The sequence below is a fragment of the Buteo buteo genome, chromosome 1 (genome assembly GCF_964188355.1).
Source record: "Buteo buteo chromosome 1, bButBut1.hap1.1, whole genome shotgun sequence".
NCBI lineage: Eukaryota > Metazoa > Chordata > Aves > Accipitriformes > Accipitridae > Buteo > Buteo buteo.
The window spans coordinates 13,054,662-13,066,199 of NC_134171.1; the positions used below are offsets into that span (position 1 = coordinate 13,054,662).

The 11,538-nt window shown below is 48.0% G+C and overlaps 2 protein-coding genes across 2 annotated transcripts; one reads left to right on the top strand and one right to left on the bottom strand.

Moving 5' to 3' along the window:
- Positions 1-2,034: 2,034 nt before the first annotated feature.
- Positions 2,035-7,984, bottom strand: TADA2B (transcriptional adaptor 2B). Its single transcript, XM_075022628.1, has 2 exons — positions 7,695-7,984; positions 2,035-6,609 (listed from the first exon to the last, which is right to left on the bottom strand). The coding sequence occupies exons 1-2, from the start codon at positions 7,962-7,964 to the stop codon at positions 5,617-5,619; spliced, it is 1,263 nt and encodes a 420-aa protein (XP_074878729.1). The 5' UTR covers positions 7,965-7,984; the 3' UTR covers positions 2,035-5,616.
- Positions 7,985-8,362: 378 nt separating this feature from the next.
- CFAP184 (cilia and flagella associated protein 184) lies at positions 8,363-10,624 on the top strand. The gene is made up of 2 exons (XM_075030775.1): positions 8,363-9,280; positions 9,546-10,624. Exons 1-2 carry the CDS (start codon positions 8,363-8,365, stop codon positions 10,098-10,100), a joined length of 1,473 nt encoding a protein of 490 aa, XP_074886876.1. The 3' UTR covers positions 10,101-10,624.
- Positions 10,625-11,538: the final 914 nt, after the last annotated feature.

Sequence of the window (11,538 nt, forward strand, 5' to 3'; positions counted from 1 at the left end):
TTGTTCTGTAGTAATATTGACTCAAGAAAACCATCTAATACTTGTATGGCATTGCAGAACCAATGGAATTTATCCTATCTCTGGATTTTTAATTTAATATTGTATAAATTGGTTTAAACAATTTTGATAGTCTTGTAACTTCCAAGCTTTACAATCAGTTTGTTATGCAAACTGTAGTTACAACCCTGCTGAAAGCCCGAATACCCAAAGAAGTGAGTAGCTGAGAGTTTGGTATATATATATATACTGTCTTTTAGAATTACATAAATAATTGCATGTAAGTAAGTAAGTGGCTTAAACAAGAATGTGAACTTAGTTTTATCTTCATTTCTTGCATTTACTCAGGTTGGCTCTTAAGTTGCAACAGAACTTTTCCCATAGGCAGCTGTTGCCGTGTCTAATTCCACCTGCTGCTCCCAATCCTGCAGAGTCAGGCTAAAATACAGTACATGATTAACTGAATGCTTTGTCCTACATTTGTCTGGTCACCTGGATAGGAGCAGATGGAACTTGTCAAATTACACAACTGACAAAGCATCTGTCCTCTTGTATCCTCAAAGATCATACATTTAACACACAGGACAGAAACTTCAAATTTATGCATGTTATTAGCACCTGGTAAACAGTAAGTACTTCTGAATTTCTCACCCTTGTTTCTGGTTGTCTTGGTATTAAGGAGCTTCTTACCTTAAGCTCAAGTATTGATATTTCTTTTTTAGTTCAGATGCAGAGTTGCCAAAAGCTTACTGAACACTAGACCTACTACTCATGGTGAGAAGTGGTTATTTTCTTCCCAGTACTGGTTTGCCTCATGGGAATCAGACAGTTAACTAGAACAATGTAAATGCATACTACTGCTTGGAGGTCAGTCATGTTTAAGGATTCGTTAATTCCTTCTTAACTCCAAGAAAATCAATGCTTTGACTGGGCAGGAGAGGCAGAATAGTTTTTGGTGTGTGTGAGAAGACAACAACAGTGTTAATCTTTTTAAACTAATCAAGTACAGGGATCAAAATGCAAAGATTGAGTGTAAAAGTACAGAAAAAAAGGGGAATTCCATATACTTAAGTTGAATTTGGAAGGAACTTCCTTCCAGCTGAGTGAGTTAGAGCACACTGTAGCTGTGTGAAGTTGGATTGAGTTGCACTTTGATTGGAACCCATCCTCAACTGATATGCTGTAAAGGGACCAGGGTTGATTTATATACCTTTTTAAGAACTGTCATCTGTTGTTCTGCCTGCTTCCAACCTCTCTGGATCTAAACTAAATCTAACAACTTCATTAGTATAGAAGTTTCTCCAGTAGGGCAATTAAAACAAAGGGACAGCTTCTTCTCTAGGACGTAAAGATTTTGTTAATGAGCTTCCCAATCCCTCACACAAACTGTCTTTTTTGGACTACATTACTTCATTCAGGGTGTTCTTAAAACACAAGTTACTGTTAAATGTTCAGCACAAGACTCAAACTAGTATCTTTAAAGCTGGTAACTGAGTATCTATCTCATTTAAGCTATTCCTTTTTCTTGGCCTGCCCTTTCAGAGAGGCTTTCAGCATGGAGAGCTTCGGTCTTACACTGAGAGCTCAAACCACCTCTGGGCTCTGCCATATGACAGAAGAAGTAATGAAGAAATCAAAGAAGAGAGGGAGGTGGTTCTGAAATTTAAGCGTAAGAGCAGCCAACAAAGCTACCACCAGTACCTCTGGTTTAGCTATTTCATAAAGACCACTTCTCCACCTATCCTTTAGCTAAAATGCATCTTCATTTGTTATTGCAAAGACTTCAGCCATTTTCCTCATTACACAAGCTACATTACCATTAAATCAATAATGGAAAGAAACTTTAATACAAGTTTATTTACCAATATACAATGCAAAAACCTAGTAAAATGCTGAGTGTGCACAACATCAGTTAGGCTTTACATGATTTCAGCACAGGCATTTGCGTGTCTGGCATAGCTACACCAGTACACAATTCAAATGAGTGCAACATTCCCTTTAAGGAAGAAGCTGATGAGCTGAACATGCTCACCAGGTATCTTCCTTCACAGTATTTAATGTGTCATCACTTAAGAGCAACTGGGGCACATGCAAAAACCTTTTGCAAGAAGAGATAGTAAACTGAAAGGCTAGTGAAGTCTGTTATAGTTGCAAAGAAATTTGATGCAGCCACTGCACAAGAGAATAATGGCAGTGCTTAGTTTGTGATTTACAAGGCAGTTTATGGTCAAAGATTCGTGCAAACCTACTAACGCTGTTCTTAATGCTTGCTGGGACTGCAATGGAACACAGGGCAGGAGGGTCTGCACCCAGAATACTCTGTAACAAGCCCTTCTGCACTGGGTAGTACACACAGAATGGGGATTAATGCTCCCTTGTTACCTAGTGAGCAAATACTACTGTAAAACATCACTGGGACTGGACTGATTGAAGTAAACATACAGCATTAAAACAGACGTATTGTTGCCTCTAATCAGTAGCAGAAGATCAGTATTTTCAACAGCTTATGGAGCATCACTTTTTCATAGGCTTACATCAATGCTGTTAGAACAGATACTATAATTAGTAATATCTTTAATTAGAAAAAGTCAAGAGCATAAAGCATATAAAACACCTTTTCATTAGCAACATGAAGGCTAGGTTATTTGTACAGTACAGGAATCACTTCCAGATCAACATAAGATACAAGTTGAAGAGTGCTTTCCTATGTTTTTTCTCAGCCCCTTCACCACAGAAGAGAAGCAGCGTAGCTCTAGTAAGTTGCTGGATTAACATAACTGCATCTCAGCTTAAAAACAAACAAACAAACACAAAACAGCAGCTTATAACAAAGGAATGCTTAGACTAAATCAGTTCCATGTGAAAATATGGAACAGCAGCATCCTCTAGTGCAAGTCACCTTTAAAATTAAAAGCATAGCTGACAATGAGACATTGCTTCTAGGGAAGCCCTTTCCAAGGGACTAGTATTTGCTAAAGCAAACATTTACCACCTTGAATTTGCTTGCAAGTATAAAATAAATATTGATATCCATATTTCATACATTAAAAATACTTTATTTTACATTCATTTTGATGTTCAATAAGTTACGTCTAGCACCAAAGAAACATTTTGGCGGGGCTGAGGAACTGAGAAACTACGAAGTGTAAATGCAGAATTCACTTCAACGTATAAATGACTCATTGGTGCCTAGATTATTTTTTTTTAAAGTTATTGTTCAAATGGGCTTTTGACTATTGCTTCAGTTAGACTTAAATGTGCCAACAGTGTAGAAATATAAAAATCACAGATTTGGAAAAAAAACAAAACAAAACCCAATTCTTTTAACCTCCCAGCTACATGCAGAGTTGAGGCTCCAGAACACTATCATTAATGGTATGTTATGGCGGTTGGGTAACAAGTTACAGGAAGAACCAAATTGCATAACTAGGATACTAGAAAGAAAGGCTGAGCTTCCTTTCCACAGGAGTAGGACACAGAAAATAACTAAGTGTTTATACCTTATGAACTTGTGTGCTGTTTGTACATGCATATAGGGTGGAAGTGGTTCTTAAAGCTACTCAGCACATTGCAGTTAGTTCCACTGCTGCCAAGGAGAGACAGTTTTGTCTCAAGTATTTCACAACAAGCCACTTACGGGTAAGCCAAACAAAGTATTACATCTGAGAGGACATAGCCCTTACCTTTTTGAAAGGACATAACATCACAAGCTCAAAAGAAAAAGGCACTACAGTTTTGGTTTTTTCTTCCTTAGAAATGCTGGCTTTGTAATTGTACCCCTTTTATTCTAAACTCACTGTTAACACTATTTTGGTAATGCTGGATATGTTAACTAAAACCCAGTTCTAATCAGTATACCTCTGCCAAGTTGCAGAATTAACACTGTTTCAAGATTTTGTGGTATCCTCACTGACTACAGCCCAAAGCATCAAACCAAGATGACATTTCCAGTGCTTGCGCTTGTTCTGAAGCCAGTCAAGTTCCATGTTTTGGCACACCTGCACTCCAGAAGACCTGCCCAACTGGCCTCCAGTCACACCTTACGGCTCTGGACATGACCAGTAGAGAGGCTTAGGCATGAGTAACACTGTGCCGCCTTCCATGTGGCAACCACCATTTTTCATTCATTTGGTTAAATACCAGCACAGGAGTTTAAGGATGAAATGAGCATAAAAATCCTTTTCTAGTCCTCCTTCAACATCTTTCCCTTAATCAGTAGATCTTACTAAAACAGTACCGTGGATCAGCACTTCTGTTACACGCTGTGTTACATCACCAGCTGGTGCTTGTCGCAAGCATCCAGCTCAGACTGTAGTCGTTAGAGTTGTGACGGAGTTACCTCTCAAGGGGCACTGTCCTCACTGCAGTGGGCTGCATTCACAGTTCTACCATGTCAGTAATTTCAACTTCAACACGTTTAGTCCAGTACGTTTCAAGGTATGTGCAATTAGAACCCTGTAATGGCTTGATTTACAGCTCTGTACTTTAGGAGCACATTAGCTGTGCATTTTGACCTGATCTGCATCACTTCTCATTTTTGTTTTTAAGAACTAATCTCAGTGATCACACTCTGTTTGAGAATCTCGCTCCCTTTCCCTGTCCCTCCCAATCACATTCAGGAAGAGGCAGCTACACCTCCTCAGCCCATACAAGCTCAGAAGTTACAGATACCAAAAAAGGAGGAGTGTGCTCCTCCAACAAGAGGCAACGGCGATTTTGCTGCCTGGGCTCCCAACCACTGCAGGACAACTCACTGCTTATTTTCCCAAACCCCACTTCTGGCCCAAATCAGCCACCTCACAGTAGTGCTGACCCCTCCTCCGGACAGAGCACCACAGCTGCCCTGTACTCCTGCAACTTTGCTACCAGTTAGTTAACATCAAAGCTTCAGTGGGGTCTGTTTCAGCAAAAACTCAAGTCAAAACTACGTCCAGATCAGCTGGGTATGAAGGTAGCTCTTCAAGAACCCTTTCCACAGCACAAGTACCTGAAGGCATCTCACCTACCGCATTTCTTTCCTTCCACTCCCTGCCATGGCTCATCCCTGCTGTACTCTGGACAGAAACTCTCACCCTGCTGTCCCAGCGCCTTGGCTGTAGTTACTAAGGAGAATGTTCTGAAAGCTTAGCAGTGGTCACAAAAATCCCTGCTCGCCGCGCTCCTGAGCTCAGGACTTTTGTAAGCTTCACTTTGCTGCCAGCATTACACCAAAAAAATGAAACAAAGGGAGAAGAAAGTTTCCAGCAAATGAAACCATCTCCCACCTTCAAAGAAAAGCAAGGATTACACAGATACTCATTTGTCCAGTAGTAAGGAGTAAAGTAACTACTCTGGGACTACTGGACTTGAGTAAGTTCACATGAAAGAAATCCATTCTAATAATGTACCAAAAGCAGTGACATCCAATGTAGAAGTTTCACAATTAAGTATTTTCCATGATCCAAAGCAAAAGTCTATTTGAACCATGGATCATGAATACTGTGGGGTTTTATGTTATTTGCTTTTTTTGTTTGTTTCTAAGTGACATAATTTCTGTATCTCTGGGGAGGGAAGGAAAAAATAACACAGTCCTTGAGGCTACAATGGGCCTCTGCTGTGTTTTTTCAGATCAGCTGAGTTTCATGAAGCATCCCTGGATATCCAACCACTTTCTGTTAGAAAGTTTAAAATCCTTTTCTTCAGTACCTTATCTAAGTAACTGGGAAGACGACTCTTTGAGGGAATTCCTTGTCTTTTCTGGAGATGGTCTTTAATGATTATAGTTTTTACTGTCACGTAACGTGCAGGACTCAAATTTAGAGAGCTGCAGAGCACCTTTTCCCTGTCCGATAAGAGTTCAAAGCCAGGCAGGTTTTCAATGGCAGCAAATTCACCTTCTTTACCATCTTCCTTCCCTCTCTTGGAACTAGCTATGTTTTTGTTCTCCTTCCTCTTTTCCCGTTTGTGCCTGGCTGCCTCATATTCTGCCGACTCTTCCATTTTGGTGATTCCGTTTCGACGATACCGCTGCAGCTCCCGAATCTTTGCTCGAAGTATCCTCTCCTTGTGCATGTTCTCAAAGAAGTCTTCAAACTCCTTACAAGACATGAACTGGTACAGAGGCCTCAGTTTCAGCCTCAACTCCTTCTCTTCTTTTGTGATCTTTCGTTTGGGAGCTTTCTCCTTGTCCTTTTTATCCTTCCCCAGAAAGGCCGGTACCAAGTTATAGTCTCGTGCAATGTTCTTCCGCCGTTGCCTCTCCTTGAGTTTCCTTACGTACATATCTACATGAGCTCTTTTTAACTCTATTTCCACGTCATCATCGTCATAGTTCACCGAAAGGCCACTGATCAGAGTCTCTGCGTCTTGATCATATTCGATCTCGTAGTCATCCCGAAGCGGCATGTATCCCAACTGCTGCTGTTCGGCCACTGATATATCCAACGGTGGGAGCGGCGTGGTCAAGCTAGGAGAAAGCGGGCCGCCACTGGGACATGTGTGATCCGTTACTCTGTTCGGAATGGTGTCAGGGATGCAGGCTTTTCCCAGGTTGCCATGGATATACATGCTCACATAGTGTTCCATCACCTCCTGAGGCGTTCGGGATGCTCCCACGTGAGCAGCCATGTCCTCCTAAACGGAAAACAAGGAGTGATAAAATGATTCCCGTTACATCTCCAACATAACGTGCAGTCAGGTAAGAGCATGGCTTTTTCTTCCCTGCTCCTCAAAGGCCAACTCGCAATACCTAAACTCTTCAAGCAGATCTGCGTTTTTGGGTCCAGATAAGTATTTGCAAGCGCACAGGGGCAGGCAAGCCATGAAAACAGCACCAGGAACATCACTAAGACAAGCTGCGTCAGATCCTCTGGGTACAGGAACACCATCGAGACACCGGGTGCACATAGTGATTCCTGAGCATCCACCGCTCTCTCAAGAAGTCAGCTTACCACCAGCAGGAAGCTTTCCAAGTCCCAAGCCAGCACTGAGACCACTACATCGTTTGGATTTTGCTCATTTACACTGCATTGCTGAAGTACTTTTAGAGCAATACGGAGATACAGACAAACAGCATTCACTCATTTCTAGTTCTTTAAGAACTGAAATGAGCTACAGTCATCATAAGCTTCAAGATGGTGAGCAAGTCTTTACGTTTAATGAAGCAAAGCACAATCAGGTAACAGCTAACGAATCAAGTGGCGATGCTTTTTACTGCTATTTTTTAAAAACGAGCCTGACTCGTATGCTGACGCAGAAGGCAAGCAGCGAGTTTACAGCCGTGACACGCCGAAGGAAAAGACCAAACACCGCGAGGAGGAGGGTAGCAGATCCCCAGCACCAACGGGCCGGGGGCAGAGGCTGGAACTTCAGGTAGCGACGCGGGACACGGACACGGAGACGGACACGGCTCTGGCTCTGCCGAGCGGGGCGGGGCACCGGGGCCCTCCTGTCAGGCCCGCCCGCCTCCCCCGCTGCTGCCGGCCCCGTCGGCTCCCCGCGGCCCAGGCCGGTGCTCGGCGGCGGCCCCGCGCACCCGTGGCCGCCGCCCCGAGCGGGGACGACGTGCCCTCGGCAGGAGGAGGAGGAGGAAGGGGAGGACGGGGAGGAAGGGGGGACCGGGCCCGCCCGCCCGTCGCCTGAGGGACGCCGCTCCCACGCTGCCCGTCGGGCCGCGGACCCCGCCGGCGGCAGCCCGCCCCGCCGCCCTTGGCCCTTACCCAGTTGCCGAAGCCGAACTGCTCGATGGCGTCCAGCAGCAGCTGCTCCTCCCGGCTGCTCCAGCCGCCCTCGGCCTCGGCGCCCCAGAGGGTGAAGCGGCCGCCGTCGACGAGCTGGTAGCCGTGCCATCGGCGGTGCGGGCCGATCTCGGCGCCCGCCGAGAAGCAGTCGGGGCAGAGCTCGATGTCGGCGCACTCGGTGCAGCGGAAGCGCAGGGAGCTCACCTCGGCCAGGCAGTACACGCAGTACTTCTTCCCCAGTTCCGCCATCTTACCCCGCCCGCCGACAGGCCGCGCGCACGCGCCGGCACGCCCCCGCGCCGGCACCGCCAATGGCAGCGCGCCCGGCGGGCGGAGCCCCGCGGCGGGCGGCCAGTCGACGCGGAGGGCTCGGCCCTCCTCTCGTGAACCCGGCCAATGGGGCCGAGGCGCCCGGGCGCGGGGGGTATTAAACGGAATGAAGGGCTAGCATTGGCCTACCGGCATCCGTCTATCCTTTCCAGCGGCCAATCGGAGAGGCGACTCGGAGCGACCCCGCCGCTGAGTGGTAGTCCGCGGCGAGGGGGCGCGGCCGAGCCGGCGCCACGGGGAGAGGGGCGGGGCCGGGCCGTCCGCCGGCGCCGAGTCCCGTTGCCCGGGCAACGGGGGAAGCGGGGAGCGGCCCGGCCATGGAGGCGGCGGCGGAGCCGGAGCCCACCGAGGGGCCGGGGGGGCTCGGGGAGCCGAGCCCGGGTGCCCCGGGGGAGTCGCCGGGGCCCGAGGTGCTAGACGGGCCCGGGGAGCCCGCGGAACCGGGGCCTGAGGAGCCGGGGCCGGAGCCTCCGGAGCTGGAGGGGCCGGAGCCTCCAGGGCCAGAGCCTCCGGCGCCGGGGGAGACGGAGAAGCCGGGGCCCTGCGAGCCGGAGGAGCCGGGGCCGGAACCTCCGGGGCCGGGGGAGTCGGGGCCGGAGGAGCCGGAGCCCTGCGAGCCGGAGAAGCCGGAGCCCTGCGAGCCGGAGGAGCCGGGGCCCCGCGAGCCGGAGCCCGGCGAGGCGGAGCCGCCGGAGCCGTCCGACCCGGGGCCCTCGGCGGCCGCGCCAGCCGCCGGCAGAGGCCGGGAGGCGGAGGCGGGCGGCCCCGCGGCCGAGGCGGCGGAGGAGGGCGAGGAGGAGCGGCGGGAGCGGGCGGCGCTGCTGGAGCAGTACGGCGGGCTGGCGGCCGAGCGGGAGCGGCTGCGGCGGGCCGGCGCCCGGCTGCAGATGCGGCTGGGCGAGCTGCTGCGGCTGCGGCGGGGCGAGAGGCGGCCGCGGGCGGAGCTGGGCGCGGACGGGCCGCAGCTGTACGCCCAGCGCCTGCTGCGGCTGCGGGAGCTGCGGGAGGAGCGGGAGCGGGCGGCCGCCGCCTGCCGGGAGCGGGTGGAGGCCCGCCGGCGGGACGGCGAGGAGCGGCAGGCCCGGGCCCGGGCCGAGTGGGCCGCCTTCCAGGCCCGCAAGAAGGAGGCGGCCGTCTCCAGCCTGGGCCGGCGGCTGGGCGGCAGGGAGGCGGCGGCGGCGGCGGTGGCCCGCATCCAGGCCGAGGAAGGGGACAAAGAACGGCAAGTGCGCGAGGTGAGGCTCCGGCCCCCTTCGAGCTGCGGCTCCGCCGGTGTGCCCAAAAAGGTCTCCGAAGAGGCCGGCGTCGTCCTCTCCTTCAGATGGGGTACTCACTCCCGCTCCCCCCAAGACCTGCCACCCGCTATTGAGCAATGGAAGACATCCCTTGCTTTTCTCCCCTTGGAGCTTTGCTCTTGTCATGACGTACTTTAAACTTCTTCCCTGGCGAGGCAAGGATTAAAGAAATAGAGCAATTCTTCTTTTATTTCTACTCCTCCAGGCCCGTGTGGAAAACATCAAGCTGAAGCATGAAATCCAGAACCTTGAAACCATCTTGAAAGCTCAGGGAGAACTGGTAGACGGTCAACATTTTCTGGACTTTGAGCACATGAAGAAAGAGAATCAGAAACAGAGCAAAAAGATTGATGACCTCAGTGATGAAATCCTGAAGCTCAAGAAGAAGGTATCGAACACAGTGCATGTTCTCAGCCAGTTCCGGGAAAAGCTACAGTTTGTGGAAGCTGAAAATCAAGGCAGAAAGGCTGAACTGATGGACATCGAAACCGTCTTGTCACAGAAAAGAGACGTTCTGACCAAAACAAAACAGGCCAGAGAGAGACTGCGGAGAAGCAATTTGAAACTGCAGCAGAAATGTGGGTTGCTTGGAAATGAGGCACTGCTTCAGGACTTTGAGGAAAAGGTGGATGCTGCAGAGCTGCTAAGTCAGCGATTGGAAACACTGAAACGTCACCATGCTGCTCTGATCCTTACTAGTAGGGGAATTCAGAAAAAAATCAAGGAAGCCAACTCCTCTTTCCTTGCTGAGGATGACTGAAGAAAAGGAAGCATGGAAATGAAATAAACAAAGGAGTTTTCCATAATTCTGATTTTTAACATGCGCTTTTTTCAGCAAATCTTGGGGAATACGTTACACCATACTGCTGAAAAAGCCTTTTCTAAGTGACGTGTCAGTATTACGCATTCAGTGAAGAGATTACAGTAGTTACTCATTTTGAATGAAACCGTATACAAGTGTCCATCTTAAACCAACAAAAAAAGTGTAGACTTTTGACTGAGGCTGTAATTAACAAACACATATAAATTATACATGTCTCTTTTCCAAGTTAAGTAAAGGTGGCCTATCCACCTATGTCAAGACCGGTAATAAGATTTCCAAGTTGGTAAAATGTTGGCAATTCCAATTAAACTTTTGTCCAAATTTAGAGTAAGTGATGTGACATGACCATGAGTTCCTTAATACTCTCCCAACTTTTCCAGTGCCAAGGTTGATCCTTCCAAGAAATTTACCGCAGGGACCTCCCTATCTCTAAACATCATGAGTCAGCTATACCCCCAATGATGTAGCAGGTGGGGTAGGGTTAACTTTATTAAAAGATATAAATGGCAATACAGCAGAACATCAAATACTTAAGTTCTTACAACAGTTCTTGATTGACTCACAAAAATATGCATAATATCAACAGAAGTAAATAATGCTCTCTTTGACATATAATATGCAATCTATTCTTGCTGGGAACTTGAAATTCCCAATGCTTTTAACACTTTGTAATTGCCAGAATACCATTTTCCTCATGCACCCACACGGAATCCCTTAAGTTTGATATTTTTAGCATTCGTTAGATCTTGAATTTGGTCTTTAAGGTGGCAATATTTCTTTACTTTTTCTGCCGCCGCATCCGCCATTGATGTCAATTTACTTTCATACTGAATTGTCACATCAATAACTATCGCCTGATCTCCCTTTACAAATACCAGATCAGGCTTGTATATTTCATTTTGTTCATCTTTTAATATGGGCTCCTGGAATACAATCCAGTCCTTCTTTTGGGCTTCATTTATCAATATTTTGCATAACTGATTATGCCTTTTAATTCTAGCACCTTGTACCGTGGGGCAATACCCAATGGTATAAGCACACATTTCATTTTCCGCTTCACAGTGTCGACAGGATTTTATTTGCGACTCCTGTCTCCCCCTTGCCAGGAATTCCCTCGTGGGATACAGGTTAGCTCTTAACTGAAGTGCAGTGAGGAGTTTTCTGTGAGGGACACCCCTATAATGTTCAATCCAAATGTTGCTGATATTGTCTTTCTCAAAGTTGGTAATACCATGGCCCTGGGACTGCAACTTGGTCCAATTTATAAATTCCTGGTTTTGTCAGTCACGTGGTTCAGGAAAAATAATTTGGGGGGGCTGACAGCTCCCATTCTGAAGCTGGTTCCTCATCGCCAAGTTCCTCAGACGTTACCCTA

Bases quoted from the DNA above. Each gene is read 5' to 3' on its own strand.
- TADA2B (XM_075022628.1), bottom strand. From the start codon at position 7,964: ATGGCGGAACTGGGGAAGAAGTACTGCGTGTACTGCCTGGCCGAGGTG. The intron at 6,610-7,694 runs GTAAGGGCCAAG...TTTTCCGTTTAG, and splicing joins AGTTCGGCTTCGGCAACTGG to GAGGACATGGCTGCTCACGT.
- CFAP184 (XM_075030775.1), top strand. From the start codon at position 8,363: ATGGAGGCGGCGGCGGAGCCGGAGCCCACCGAGGGGCCGGGGGGGCTC. The intron at 9,281-9,545 runs GTGAGGCTCCGG...CTACTCCTCCAG, and splicing joins AAGAACGGCAAGTGCGCGAG to GCCCGTGTGGAAAACATCAA.